General features: G+C 37.8%; 1 protein-coding gene across 1 annotated transcript; it reads right to left on the bottom strand.

Annotated features, from left to right (window-relative positions):
• Window positions 1-8,628: 8,628 nt before the first annotated feature.
• LOC113778692 (vacuolar protein sorting-associated protein 51 homolog) lies at window positions 8,629-9,971 on the bottom strand. The gene is made up of 4 exons (XM_027324170.1): window positions 9,920-9,971; window positions 9,437-9,508; window positions 9,291-9,341; window positions 8,629-9,003 (listed from the first exon to the last, which is right to left on the bottom strand). Exons 1-4 carry the CDS (start codon window positions 9,965-9,967, stop codon window positions 8,764-8,766), a joined length of 411 nt encoding a protein of 136 aa, XP_027179971.1. The 5' UTR covers window positions 9,968-9,971; the 3' UTR covers window positions 8,629-8,763.
• Between the last annotated feature and the right edge of the window lie 6,260 nt (window positions 9,972-16,231).

Genomic DNA, 16,231 nt, shown 5'->3' with positions numbered 1-16,231 from the left:
AATTTTGATCTAGCAGAGGGCTGGATGGACCGTATGCTAGATATATTTGCCGCGCTTAGGTATTCGGAGGAGCGACAGATATCTTTTGCTGTTTTTCAGTTTGAAGGGGCCGTCCGAGCCTGGTGGAACGTGATTAAAGCCAAGTGGGAGCGCGAACAGACCCCCTGGACATGGGTCAATTTTACTCGAGAATTTAATGAGAAATACTTGCCGCCCATTGTGCAAGAGAAACATGAAGATGATTTTATCCGCCTGCGTCAAGGGGGGCATCTAGTGTGGCGGAGTACGAAACTCAGTTTACAAAACTCTCTCGTTTTGTCCCAGAGCTGGTGCTAACGGAGCAAAAGCGAATTCGCCGCTTTACCCAAGGCTTGAATGTGGAGATCCAGGAAGCACTGGCGGCTGCACAGCTGGACACTTTTAGTCAGGCCCTAGAAAAAGCACAGCGGATTAAGACTGCCAGAGGACAAGTAAAAGCCTTTCATGATCGGAAAAGAAGGCAACCCAACTCGAATGATTCCGTGGTTGGACAGAACTCGCGGAACTAGCCACCTGCTAAGACGAGTAAAGGCACAGACGGTCCACGACCCGCAAGAACCCTGAATAACTTTGGGCGAGATCAGGTAGGGCAAGAGCCCCAGAAGAGTGCCCAGCGTGAAGGGTCAAATGCTGGCATGAAGCCGACTTGTGGTTTTTGCGGGGGCAATCACATCGATGAAAATTGTTGGAAGAATAGTTCGGTACGGAAATGTTTCAAATGTGGTAGCACCGAACATTTGATTGCCCGGTGCCCTAAGATGAAGAAGGAAGGACTTAAGCCACCGACTGAAGGGACCACAACAAAACCGACAAACGTAGGGGGAACTCGACCAACAGGGCCAGCAAGAGTATATGCAATGGGTCAACATGAGGTGACTGACCCATCGACGGGCTTCGAAGATACGCTTTGAACAAAAGAATTAATTTCGAGGATGAAATTGCTCTAAGCGGGGGAGGTTGTGAGGCCCCAGTTAGTTCTTAAGTTTGATAATAGGGTTATTCATTATTCGATGCGGTAAGATTAGGGTTTTAGGGCTAAGAAGAAAACCCTACTCTGGTTTATGTTGTGTTTTGAAATTAGCGTCTGACCGTGCTTTTTCCGTTTTGATAACGTATGATTTGGGTGTTGATTCTTTCATAAGAAATGTATATCTTGGTTGTAGCTTCGAAACGGTATAAAGTCGGTCGAAATCCGAGTTCCGAAGCTCCCGTTATGATCAAAACAAGATCGATCGTCAGAACTGCCTTTGAATCTGGACAGTTCTGACGGATACTTTGACACACAATTTGCGTTCTGTTCTGAGTGGATTCAGATCTTGGTCAAAATATCAAAGTTTTAGCCTTATGTCTTATGTCTTACTTTCTAATGCCTTTGGAATTTCTTGATTTGGATTTGTGAGTTGGGAGTTATGGTCCAGCAAACATACCCTGTCCGTCACTCTAAAGTGCGAATTTCTGGCACTGTTCTCCATACTTTCGACCTATTTCTGTTCAGATCCGATTTCAGGTGTTTCATCAAAATTGTAGCCCTTCCTCTTAGCTTCGCGACGGTACCTCATGTACCTTGATCCGACACTCGTAGCTTCGCTTAGGTTCAAAACAGTTTTTGACGGCAAAGCGATTAGGCCACCATTCCCATTTTCGTATGCCGTTTCCGCACTCGCATGTGCCAATTTTACCGTTTTGCTTGTTTTAGGTATGTTGGTAGTCGTTTGTGATATTATGTGACACAATCTTCTATTTCAGACGGTGGTGAGTTAGGTGGAGCCGGTGGGGCCTACTAGTTATTTTTCGCGGCACAAATTTCGTACTTTTGCCCTTTTGTTCGTTGAGTAAGTATTCAGGCCGCTCTTATGTGTTAGTTGCTTATGTATTTCGATATGTATGAAAAGGGTACCTAGGCGAGGGTGTACTTTATCGCACTCGACCTAAACCCTAGTTTACACACATATTTGTACATGGCATATGTATATGAATAATTTTGGAACTAAACCCCTTGAGCTTGTGGCTCGGGGTGACTTTTGAGAAATTTTGTGAAGCTTGTGAAGTTTGTGAGTTTGGGGCCCGATCTCAAGATCTAGATGGACTATTCGAACCGGTTAGGGTTGGTCGAAGTCAGTCCAACCTGGTTTGAGGTCACCAAGTTTGTGAATCCGGTTCACCGAGTATGTGGACCAAGTTTGTGACTCGAGCTTGTGAACCAAGCTCAATTTCGTTCGCTCGAGCAAGTTTGTAAGGTGTCCGGCCAAAGAGGGTGATAAGGTGTACGGTGGGAGTACAAGTGGAGTTCTACGGACCATTATTTGTGGTCGACGGAGTGTCGGCAGGAGGTCACGCATGGCAAATGATTTGGCTTTGGAGCCACCTGTATCCTTATCATGTGATGTTATTTTTCTGCTTTTGCTTTACTCCTACTGTGTAAATGTGGTTACGTGAAATTTATGCTTTTGCCCCTGTTTACTTACTAAGCATATAGCTTACCCTTTTTCTTTTGTTTTCCTTAGCAGGGGCCGACACGGGGAAAGTTTGGCACATACACTAGTATAGTTGGGTGTGCTTGTCTTAGATAGACGTTTAAGTCATTTTTCTTATTTTGATGGCCTGTATAAGAACCCTCTATCGGGTCTACTTATATATTCGGTGACTAACTCGTGGGGATGTAGTAAATTGAATATCTATTTTGGAGAATGTAATTAGAACTCTTTTGGGATTGTATATAGTGCTCTTTCGATTTATCTAGTTTTATTGTTTTAAGTTTTCGAGTCCTGGCGCGAGCTAGGCTGCTGATACTCTCGGGTTCGCCCTGAGAAGTGGGGTCGTCACAAAAGGGCTTTTCGAGTTAAACGAAAAACTAAAGGGTAATGGCAATGGTTTTGGCAAAGGAGATTCTTGAAAGTAAGTGGTTATGTAAAATTTGACAAAGGTTTAAAAAAATAAAAAGCAGGGCAGAGTAAAATTTGCAAGTCCACACGTTATGGCAAATGGGCCTGCATGAAGAAAACAAGATATTAAAACTACTTTTAGTATCTGAGAATTTGTGGATGTAAATAGTTTCTTTTCTTAATAAAAAACTACCTAGAAATGGTGTAAGTCCAAGTACTCAAAAGAAAGCTCTGCCAAATTCCTTGTATTACGTTTTCTCTTGGTAGGAGGACTCTTAGTCAGCAAAAAAGGGGAATGAAAGTCCGGTTCTTCTCAGCAATGTGGGCCAGGTCCGTGGAGTATTTAGAAGTCTCTATTTTCTCCAGAAAATACCTCCTTTTTTGTAGTTTTCTGCTCCATTCCCTGAAATTAAGTCCAGATACCAAATATAAGTAAATATTAATAATTAAAACAATATTTGGCAAGGACAAATGGGAAATTAATAATAAAATACTCAACAATTAACACCTTATCAATTCCCCCCACACCTGAATCATGCTTGTCCTCAAGCATGAGAACAACATTTGAATACCAAAATTTTGACAATGACTATCGCTCCAACTACCGTATTGCCAAGATACCCCGAAAAACATATATCAAGCATTACAGGTTAAGGTCAAAGAAAAACCACCTCGGTTGGCCTCCTAACCACCAACTCCTCCAATTTAAAGCAAACTAATCTAAGAAAAAGGAATGGTTGCTCACATTTATCAGCAAATGGTCCAACTATTAACCAAAATCTCGACATTAAGATCACAAACCGGCAAGCTGATTTATGCACATATTAACACAATCTTTATTTTTTTTATCACGCTTTTCTATTTTTCTCTCTTTTTTTTTTGCTATTTTTTTCTTTTTCAATAATAACAAAAGACTTAGTTTCTAGCCATTAGAGCCTTTCGACGCGAACTCCAATATTTGATAGATGGAGGAGCCCGGTTACTCAGTAGTAATAACTAGCGGAGTACAGTCACCTCTTATTTACAATCATATAGCACAATAACTAAAAATAACATAAAAATAACAGTAGCCAGCCTCAAATTTCCAAACATGGAGAACTAAAATTAATAATTGGACCAATTCACATGAAAAATGCCAATAATCATTTCCTGTGCCTAGAAAAGTTAACCAAAAATTAGAAAAGTTAAGCAATTATTGATATTCACCAAAGAGATGTTCCTGAACTCAACCCCATTAACTTGATACTTTTTTATTACTAAAACTCGGCAATATCAAAATTAGAGACAAAAATCCAACATCAAACTTGGTATTCAAATAAGAACTGACCACTAGAAAATAAAAAAGAGAAAAGAAAATAAACGAAAAGGAGATAAATATCAAACTAAAACAAAGGAAAAACCTCTAGAACCTAAAAACTAAAAATACTAGCACCCAAACTGATCTCCCCCCCACACCTAAATGACACATTGCCCTCAATGTGATAATGTAAAAGCAGATGGAAGGAGAGAGGCGACGATACTTCCCTGGAGTCATCAAAATAGGGGCGGTTCAAGTGGAAATTGTGGATGAACTCGCATCTGGAGCTAGTGCCATTCGTGGCTTCACCATGGACTCTAGATATCACTCTAAGCAACAAGAGACTACAATTGCCAACAAATAATGGAAGCCGAAAATTCAAAGCAATAACAATTTTAAAGTCAACTCAACCAATGAAATGCACAATTCAACCACCCAGAGGACATACAAATACGCCAACACTTATAGCAATGGCAATCAATAAGCACTTGTGGTCCCAAACTAGTCAATTTCAAAATCAATGCAGTCCAAAGTGCAACACGTGCTTCCAAGAGCTTAGTAAAGGAAACCAAAAGGATAAAATGCTCCTAAACAAGGCAACCAGAGGCAACTAACTTCAATAAGCAAATTTAAGCGTTATAGGCACCTCCCAATTGAACAAGCAAATTACCCACAATTGGACACAAATCACAGCAAATTAGACATAATGGGACCCACAATCGTAACAACCGCCTCCACTTGGACAGTCAATTACCCAATTCAACCTGCCAAAATCAGCAATTAACCCAAGAAATGCTCAAATCACCTCCTGCTTTATCCAAAACAACTCAATCATAGGTTGGACAGAAACGACTCAATCACGAATACCCAGTAGTCACAACTCGATCAATTGGGCAACTAATAACACAGGATAAACAAATGTTAAACAACTACCATCGCTAGTACCACTGGTAAATGCACAGGGGCAAATTAAATAAAAAAGCCAATCGAATCCACTAAGAGATACAAACAACACCAGACAGTACTCCAAGAGCCTAAACAAATGACAGTTATATTAGACTAGGCAAATCAGTTGCAGGACATCACCCAATGCACTGGCTCCAGTAACACAGATGCAATTCAATCAAATTTACTCAATGAAATCGGCAAGCATCAAAATCCCATCAACATCAAGAAATCAGAATCAGGGACCACAAAATTAATAAGAAAAACCTGGCACCAGGGAGGTTGGGCTACCAACGGCGGCGCTGAGCTGTGCGTCGCGAGTGGTGGAGGTGGACGAGCGATGGGAAAGCCAAGGGAGGTGGGGCGGCGTGCTCTGGGTGCGGCGTGAGAAGGGAAAGGGAAGTGCGGAAGAAAACAGAAAGAAAAGAAAGAAAGAAAGAAAGAAGAAGGAAAAAAAATAGTTTTTTTTTTTTGGGAAATTTTTTTTTGCACACTCAAATTTCAAAATTCGAATTGTGAGAACCAAAACTATAGGTGTAAAACGGAAAATGTTTTTATTTTGAATTTTTGATTTTTGATTTTTTAGTTTTTGGGTCGTCAAACACCGCGTGGACACGCCAATATTGGTAAACGTCCACTGATCTCAGGAGTTATAAACACCGCGTGGGCACGCCAAGATTGACAAACGTCCACTGATCTCAGGAGTTATAAACACCGCGTGGGCATGCCAAAATTGACAAACGTCCACTGACCTCAGGAGTCACAAACACCGCATGGGCACGCCAAGATTGCTGTCCTGACCACAGTGGAGGAAAACATTAAGACCGACCACAACCTAAATAAGAAACAACATAATTAAAGAATTTAACAATGGAAAACAATAAAATCAATATTTGGGTTGCCTCCCAAAAAGCATTTTTTTTTAACGTCTTTGGCTAGACATTATCATGTTTGCTCAGGGAGGATAAAATCTTGTGGCTCGTTTCAGTATTTCATCCTCTATATAGTCCTGATAGCCCTCGTAAATAGAGTAGTTCTTGGGCACACGAGCTACGGTTTTCCTTGAACTAGTAGATGGCGCCAAATAATCAAGCAGTGATCTCAATTCTTCATCCACTCCTCCATCAAGAGCACTCAACGGTTCAAGATATTTGACCATAGCTACTCTTAACTTATTTCTGCTATGAGACTCAAAAACTTCCGGTATAACAAAATCAATCTCATTAACAGAAATCATAGAGTAAGAGTTAAGAAAATGCGGGTTAGGGAATGGAGGTGGTGTCACCACATTTGATGACTCTTCACTGGATTCTTTCACTCGAATGGGTTGCGGTTGGGGTTCCATTTCTTCCTTTTCGGCTTCTTTTTCAACTGCATCTGTAGATCTCTCATTTTGACACTCTTGCATCTCCTCATCACTATTCAAGCAAATTGCACTCTCATTTTCTTCAAAATCAACAATGATTTTCAAGGGCAATTCTTCAATTTGAGAAGCCAATCGATTTATTCTGGATGTCAATAGACATATTTGATCTGCCAGATTACTCATTGCATCCTTCATCATCCCATTTCTCATTTGTGTCTCCTGTTGGAATTGATATGTATTAGTAGCTATTGATTCAACTATTTCTTCAAGAGACATACCTGACATAGATGATGATTCTTGAGACTCATACTGCTGAAAATTCATTGGCCCTGTTGTATAATTATAACTGGAGTTATCCCACCATCCTTGATCATACCCGTTTGGATTAGGGTTATACCACGTTTGAGACCAGGGTGAAAAATCTCCATAATTATTGAGTGGGACACTCAGATTATCTTAATATTCGGGGCACATACCGGTTGAATGATCCCTGGCATAACAAATGTTACAGGTTGCAGCAGCCATTCTTTCTCTAATAGAGTTTAGTGCCTCTGAATATGCAAACTTAGCAAAAAAAACAAGCCTCATTGTCTTCCCTGGAAACAAAATCCAGTCTATCACCAAAATACGGAGTGTTAGAAGCCATAAACTATATAAAAAAATAAGAGAAAAATAAATAAAAAAATAAAAACAAGATGAGCTCAAAAAGAAACAAATTAATCTGGCACCAATCCCCGGCAACGGCGCCAAAAATTGGCAGGGTGTCAAACCTGTGCAATAATAAATACCTGTTTAAATAAAATATAATTTCTGTAGATAGTGATAAGCAGGATCGAATCCACAGGGACTGGGGATAATTTATTTCTTCTAGAGTCCGAAGTATGGGAGGTTTTTGAAAATGAGAGTAAATAAATTACTTGGAATAAATTGAAATAAAATAAAATAACTACAACTCAAATAACTAATTATCACAATAAAAATAATAATGGACGAACTCTAGCCAAGAAACAACTTCGGAGATGGTTCACTTAATTCAATCACAGATGCAAGGATTATTCCAGTTACTATCTGATAAATTAGTTATAGTTGTCATACACGCGATAAACAACCAACTCTTCCTCAATTTGTCGATAGCCAAGGTACGACCGTTGACTATTTCTCTAATCATGAAACAACCCTAGGTACGACCATAGAAGTTCAATTCCCTAATTGCATGAATAATTAGAAGAGCCTAATTCTAACCAATCAACATGCTACGAGGGTCTCTTTAAGTTAGCCTATCTATCTCCCTGACACAAATCCAATCATGCCAGTTGCCACCAGTTTAGAATAATTAAACAATTACGGATTTAACTACCCTAATTGGTTTCAGGTTATTGAATTAATCTAGAATCCGGGCCCTGGATAATCGAACAATAAAACAACCATATGAACATAAAGCAGAAGATAGACGAATACCAGTGAATAATGGAAATAAATAAAAACTAATTCGATCTCACAAATTTAGTAGAACCAAGTCCTCCGTTGTTTCTCGACTAGACAAAGGGATTTAATTCATCCCTATTGAGGAGAACCCACGCAAGATTGTCACAATACTTCTGGCGTACATACGAACCAAAGAAAACGCAATAAGGAAAAGAAAGAAAACTAAATTGTCTCTAAAAACTAAAAAACTACTAACCCTCTGTACGTTTCTCCCTTTTTAAAGTCAAAAGAAAGTCTAATGCTATCTCTAGTGGTCCCCGCACCAATTCAAAGTCCAATTCCATTTCACAAGCCTTTGTACGTTTCTTTTCCACTAGGAGGAGAACACCGCGACGATGCGCGGCGTAATTTTCAGGCTTGCCCGGAAACATCCTGTTATTCAAATTAAAATATTAATTATAAAAAGTAAGATCTTTGCAGCATTTACTAAAAGGATATCAATTAACCCATCTTATTTTGTAATAAAAAGATGGCTTTAGAGTTCAAACTATTGTTTTATCGAATGAAATAAAAAAGTAAAGTTCAAGACAGTGACAGAATATTCATCCAATCAAACAAGAAAATTTCACGAAAAAATGCCATTGAAGTTGGCAATATAAAACTACATCCTCTAATAAACCATCAAAAAGTCAGAAAATTTGATTTATTGATGTCCTTGATGTCCTTCAAGGATCATCATCATTACAAAGAACTAAAAAATAGCTATATTACCAGGGGGAATAATGTAAATTACCTAGCAACAAGCACTCCTACCAAACCTGTGTGAATTCAATTTTCGTAAATATCTCCATTTTTTGTTTAAACAATTTTGCTAGATGGGATTCCAGTAGCTGGCTCGTGGCCCTTTGGGTATTTGACCGGTTCATTCTGTCGTCTCTCAAAGGAATGCTGCGAGAAGTGGTGGTGCTCCCGTTACTGTCTGTACGACGATGTTTACGGCTAAGTTCTGGAGGTAAAATCTGCTTTACTTCGCCTCTTATGGCTTCGAACTAATAGCAAGATTAATGAAGAAAGTAAGTTCCTTGATTATCAAAATGTCAACGAAAGAATGAAATGAAGAAAGTTAATAACTTTCTCAGACTTGAACTTTTGTGCTAAACACACAGTCACGCACACGCACTCTGACAGCTCCAACATCTTATATTCTCATTTCTCCCTCATAAAAAATATGCACATTGCAAGAGGTCAGAAATTGATCACAGCTTAAGAAAACATTTATATGTTAAGAATCAGAGTTTACAACAGAAAGATCATGTTAGAAAATGAAAGAAATTACCTCTTGAAGCAGCAGATCAACAAACATATGAACCTCTCTTGGCTCCTTGTGCTATCATAAAAGGAGAAGCTCAAAACATTAGCTAAACTTATGAAGGGTATATATTTTGAACTATTCACTTCAAAAATTTTACGGAATTAACTAACCTTAACCCAGTTTGGTGTTGTAAACCTTGTCCGCAACAGAACTGATATCTTTTGAGTTCTTAACCTTACATACTGAAAGAAAAAAATAAAGTACTCAATGGCTACTTTTTACATCAGATTCAGAAATTTATATTTACTTCAAGCAAGGATTCCACTTCCATCTTCCATTCTCTTAGGCAAGATATGGCTTCAAAGGATCTGATTGTGTCCATAATCTAGTGAGCTAGGGTAATAGCCCTCCAAAATTCACTAGACAAATGTGAAAAGTAGAGTTTTTGCATGTAGAAATTGAAGTTTTGAATGAGAACAAGAAATTTGGCTTCTTTGAAATAATAATATGAGATAGATTTTGAGTCTCGAATCTAGCGAGTTAGGCTAATAGCCCTCCAAATTTCACTACACAAATGTAACAATTTTGCACATAGAAAGTGAAAGTTTTTGAGCAAGAATAAGTAGTGCAAAAGATGATCCAAAAATCCATACATGGTCCAAGCACTTCTTCCCAGCTACCCGGAAGGTGCGACAAATCATTACAGGGATGAAAGCAGGGCCATACTCATAACTCCGAGCACCACCAGAAGAAAAGGAAGAAGCTATTTCCTGACACCGTTAAAGATAGGATTTTTTAGAAAGTTTTCAAAATCTAATGGATATTACATATTCTCTAGTAGAATGCAGAAACAAACACAATAAAAACACAGAACAGAAAGTGACCTCGGTAATTTTTGGGATAGCACTTCGCCCAATGAAAAGAGATAGTTGAGCTAACAGAAGAACAATCCCAGGAAGGACCTTTTCTCCTCGCACTCCCTGCGTCAAACTTAGATCTTGGCTACCTGACTTACTCTTGCCTGAAAGAAAAAGGAATCACTCATTGAGCTTTCTGAAGAATTCTTGAAATCCTTCTTGCACCTAGTGAATAGTTAAGTCTCTCAACTTTAATGATAGTTCAAGTTTTTCATCAAGAAGCTGACGGAAATCCTGAAATATGAAATCCATGGAAAAGATTGAGAACTAATCAAGAAGAACATAATAGGTAATCTTCCATTCAACGGAATCAGTATCATGCATTGCAGAATAAAGAATGAAGCCTCCTTTGCCACCCAAAAAAGAGAAGCATGTCAAGAATTATGCAAATACGAACTTATGGGACCTGTTAAGCAACAACAATTGGTCACTCCCTACACAGTGTAGGACATCAATAGACTTCAAGATGTGGCTTTATAACATTGCAAGCATATTCATTACAATAAGCAATTCATTTAACACAAATCAACTAAGCATCAATACAAAATAAGTTTGTCTTCCTACATATGACAAAAGTCGTTCCTCGTGATGCATAAATCCCTAAACTTGTTAAACTTAATGAGTTTGAATCAATGTAATCTGGGTAGGAACACATTACCAGCATATGACATTCATAAAATAGTGAATTGTATTTTATACAGAGAGAATCCACATTGTAGCTTTTCTGTTTTCTCCTCATAATTGGCAATTGATGGCAGGATTTGTGGTTGTTCAAGCTAGTAGGTGAAGGTGTATTTACTTAAAAAATGGAACAACAAAACCTACTCCTCACCCCTACCTACACAACACACACACAAGCACAAAGGGGGAAAACAAAAAGAAACAGAGTTTCACAATGAAGTATAGCAGCACAGGCATTCATGAAAACAACCTTGATCATTACCCGCCATCGTCGAAATAACCTAGTTATTGATGTCCTACAACACTCTGTAGGCAGTGACATCAAGACTTCAACCTTGTCACATAGTGTAGGGGCAAGCAGAAAATGTAGAAAATCAGAGCATAGGCATTCTAGAAGACAACCTTGTTCATTACCCCTCATCCCTGCCCCTCCTATTCCTTTTAATCCCCATATTTTAAAATTTTATTGAGAGACTTTCAAAGGAAATATGACATGCAATTTCAGAAGTCCTGGCTTTACCGAAAGCCACAAGCTACCAGCTCTTATCAGCAAGACATTCATACAGCCTTGAATCTGCTATACAAATTTTTCATACATTATTCCCAAATTTTTAAGCTGTTTTTTAACTGGCTAGGTTGACATTGCCAACCAAAATAAAGTTCCAACAAAAGGCAAACTACAAATTACCTAGGAAAACAACTTAATTTACTCTCTTTGCCACACTGAGTTGATAAACAAAAAGAAAAGTAAATTATCAATAAGGTTGACAAATAAACAAAAACTAAAAAAACAAAAACAAGACATATCTCTAGAAAAAGGGAACAAGTAAAGCTACAAGCCAAACAGCAAATGTACAAGCAATAACATGTCTGAGTTGAATTCTGCAAAAAAAGAAATTGAGCTTTAGGTTCTGGCAATGTATGATTCTCAAACAGAAAACTCAAAACAATAAAAACGGAGCAAGTAAAACAAGTAAAAGAAAATAACTTTGGATCTAGAGGAAATAGGATGCTGTCACAAATTTTCACCCTTCACTTTTGTAAAGACCAATAACAGGATAAAGAGAGCAGAAAGTTATAATAAGTTACAATGAAAAAAAATCTGTTCACAAAAAAAAGGGAAATTAAAACATATCGTCAAGGCTTATTGAAGAAAAGTAGCATCCATTATCTTTTCTTCGTTCATCTAAGAAAGACTTAGAATAAGCAATGCTGGCAAGAACAAATTTATTAGGGGGAAAAAAACGAAGAAGACAAAACCTTGGATCTACACTAAACAGATTAACATAGTCGAGACTAGGGGTGGCAATCGGGTCGGGTTCGGGTTGGCGGGTCGGGTTGAGGCTTAAGTATAACAAAGAACCTGTTGACCCGAACCCGACCCGCCAACCCGAAACGGGTTAGGGTACCTGACACGAACCCGAAAATTTCGGGTTGGCGGGTTGGCGGGTCGACCCGAAATGACCCGAAACTTAATTTTAATTTATTAATTTATCACTGTAATTTCTAATAAAATCAATCTTTCACAAAATTAATTACATCATCAAGTAATAAAAATTTAAATAAATAATTTCAAACCAAATCTAAAATAAATTAAACACCATAAAAGTGTTTTATCCCAAACCAAATATAAAATAAATTAAAACAGCATAAAAGTAAAAAATAACATAATATATTATTTGTCCAAATATAATAATTTTAACTTCACACAAGTTAAATAAATTCATTTAGGATTAAGTAATTAATGCCTTAGGAAAAAAAATGATTTAGTTTAGTTAGATAAAATAATTTTTATGTTTATTAAATTAGATTTAATTCATAAACGGGTCACATCGGGTCATATCAGGTCACCACGGGTTGACCCGAAATTGACCTGTTTTTTTTTCGGGTTCATCGGGTTCGACCCGATTCTGACCCGAACTCTCGAAACCTCAACCCAAACCCATTAATTTCGTGTTAGGTTCGTGTCGTGTTTTCGGGTCGTGTCAGGAATTGCCACCCCTAGTCGAGACCAGCATGAACAATATTGGATTTTCTCATATTATAGTTGAAGAAAGAAACAAGTAAAAAAAAAACACCATATTATCACAACCAAATAACCCAAAAAAATGAAAGGGCAAGAAACTAACTGTAATTCCTCCTTCAGTGGCCTTCCTTTTGTGTTTTTACCTGAGATAATCACACAAAAATTCCATAAGAACAAAATAATCATAGTCAAAAAAGTCACGAGAAAAATAAACATCATGTGAGATTTTTTACCTGGCGGGTTTTGTAGAGATTGAGGATACCAGATAATAACATGCAAGCCTTAAACTTGCACCCTGAAACAAACATGAAAAAATCAGTCAAAATAAAGGAAAATTTTAAAACTAAAAAATGGCGAGATCAGCGGAGAGAAAATAAATCAGATAAGAAAGATCTCCAAGGTAATTATATACAAATAAAGAGAAAAATAACTGAGAGAAAATATAAACTTTTCTGCGCAGAAAGAGGGAAAAATCATAAGTTTATGAGGAAAAGGGATGGATAAAAATCAGAAACGGAAAAAGAAAAATCAAACGTGAGCAGTTGAGCAAACAAGATCGACCAAATCTTCAAGGTTCTCCTATTTCAGGATAAGAAGGAGACAAAACGGAAAAAAACAGAGAGAATAAAAATGTGGGTTTTAAGTGTCATTTTTTTGAATAATCTTTAAAAGAGGGGAAGAGGGGAAAAATGAAGAAGAAAGAGAGAATAGAAGCTGTGTGCCGTTATTCTATTTATTTTCTCAGGAAATCCATGGAAGGAATGGAGGAGAGAAAGGAACCAGAGAGGCAAGAGAGAAAATGGCTCGGAGAAGAAGAGATACAGTGAGCGGCGTAAATGAATTCTCAACAACCCTATCAATCCAATGAGGAGGCGAAATATCAATTTTGTCCTCATCTCAATTGCTTGGGGGGCGACCATCAATCGGCCAATCACAACGTGCCACGTCAGCAATTGGGTTCAATTGGAGGGATTGGCATTCACACATTTACTATATATGTTAACTAGGAGGGGATCACCGCGCGATGCGCGGTGGGTGAATGTAATGATGCCCAGTAATGCCCAGCTGAATAATAAATTTTGTAAAATTAGTTAATTCAGAGAAGAAGTAATGTAGATTAGTTTAGTTAGGAAGGAGTGAAAACTACCAGTAATGTATTCAATTGATGGGTAAATTACACTGCATGGTTCAGGTAAATTTATTAAGCATCCGAATAAACATTGAATGTGTGAAACCAAGGAAAAAGTTTCTCAACTCCGGTATCATCAAAGATCAAAACTGTGAATATATTTTCAGATTCCGGAATAAAGACAAGAGTTTCATTGTGCTGCAATTCATGTTGAAGAACGAAATCTCTCCAGTTTCGGTGAAGGTGTTTATGCTTTACACCAACTTGAGTACTTCTGTATCCAGTGTTGATAAGTAACGTGGGAGTCTTGATACCATTGATGAAGTGATCAATAAAGCGCGGAATTTTCTATCATCAAGAGGTGTAGATTAGAAGATATACAGAAAGAAAAGGCAATTGCTTGTGAGAAAGTTGAGATGAAAAAGAAAATGCAGGTAAGCATAGAATAGCTTACCAAACTGTTTGGAGTCGCCGAGTTAAAGACTTGATAAAAGCAAACCGAATCAGATAGATCTTGACAGAAATTTGGCCTTAGTGAGGAAGCAACTTCTTGTTGTCCAGCGGCTATTTGGATATCATCTGTAATTAGTGACTATGTATTACATTAAAAATAATATATGATATAGATGAGGATGCGAGATAGATACAATGGTATGTTTATCTCTTGATGCAACAGCATTCATGTGCAACAGGTCTGGCAGGGGAACGGTCCAAGGCAAAAGAACTTGTTTCTGTAGTTCACAAAAGTGAATGACATCGAATATCAGATTCCAGCTATGTCGAAGTAATAGCGTGTCATGCCTTTTGACAATATTGTGTTCACAAAAAGCATCCCAGCCTTGTGCGAATGCATGGTCCGTGACTGTGATAGGCCATTGCCGCAGTCCAAACCTCAGAATAATTCTATTGCTGTGGTGCTGATGAAATAATGATTCAAACTGAGCAGGTAATACCTTCAAGAAATGCAGTAGGAAAATATTGTCAAAGAATACCATGCTATTTAACACTAAATGCTACAATGTAAGTGAAGGAGGTAAAAGTTAACCTGTCCTCTGTGGATGCATTTTATTAGAAAACAGCAAGTTGATAAGCAGCTATTTGTCGGCTGAAAATTTGTTGGAGATGTTAAGATTGTTTCTGCCATTGAACTATCAGGAGGAAATTTGATGTTGGAAAATCAGACAAGTGGTCTACTAATAGAACATGCGAGTACAAGGCTATATCATATGATAAGGATTACAAATACATTGTAGAGCAACTCACCTGCTGACAAGTTCTTAGGCAGAAAAAGCAGTAGTGCAAATGTATGGTTAAGAGTTGTTATGGATGATTTTGTAAACGGCAAAGAGCATATATATAAAGAAAGGATCAATGTAAAAAGAGTATACTGTTCATTACTGTTAATGCTTAGTGCAAGTCTTTTCCTATCACAATTGAATTAGTTGCAGAGGAAGGTAAGGACCAATGAATAGAAAAGACAATTCAATGTGAAACATTTAAGTGTGAGTTGTCAACCGACTGCATGTGATAAGGATGCATTTGTAATGCTCTAATGGCCTGAAGGCAAGATCATAATTCATCCTGCAATGCTTTAATGGCCTGTAATGCTTTAATGGACCTGAATATATAAGTTTTATTTGTAAAAAATGTTGCCATTCGCAATAAATGCATTCGTACAAAGCTGGAGGCTGCAAATGCATAATAATAACTCCACTGGACAAAATATAAAGAAACGGAAATGAATCCCAAATTATATAGATTATAAAGCTGCTAGTTCTGCAAAATATGAAGTGGGAGCTGTCAATTGATAGCATGGAAAGTAATGCATCTGCAATGCTTTAATGGTTTGAAGGAAAAATTATAATTCAACGTGTACTCAGCATGCTAAGTAGAGCAGATAGTCCAACATATAAGTAGCAGGAACTAAATATGTAGCAGGAGCAGATAGTCCAACATGTTAGAAATTGATAGCAGCAATTGTAATTTTAAAAAACTATAAACAGATGGAAAGGAAGCCCATATTGTATAGCTTATAAAGCTATCAGTTTTACACAAAGGGAGTTCATCGTCAGGAATCCTAAGATATCTGTGAAAATCCTTATGCTCACCAACGTTGTAGGATTTCAGCTAATCTTTGAAAGCCTGGCAAGAACTCTGATACAGGTGCCTTAATCAAAGTTCAATGGGCATGACAAAAAGAAGTTTAGTAGGT

This window comes from Coffea eugenioides, chromosome 7 (genome assembly GCF_003713205.1).
Source record: "Coffea eugenioides isolate CCC68of chromosome 7, Ceug_1.0, whole genome shotgun sequence".
NCBI lineage: Eukaryota > Viridiplantae > Streptophyta > Magnoliopsida > Gentianales > Rubiaceae > Coffea > Coffea eugenioides.
This window is presented reverse-complemented; position numbering and strand designations above follow the sequence as displayed.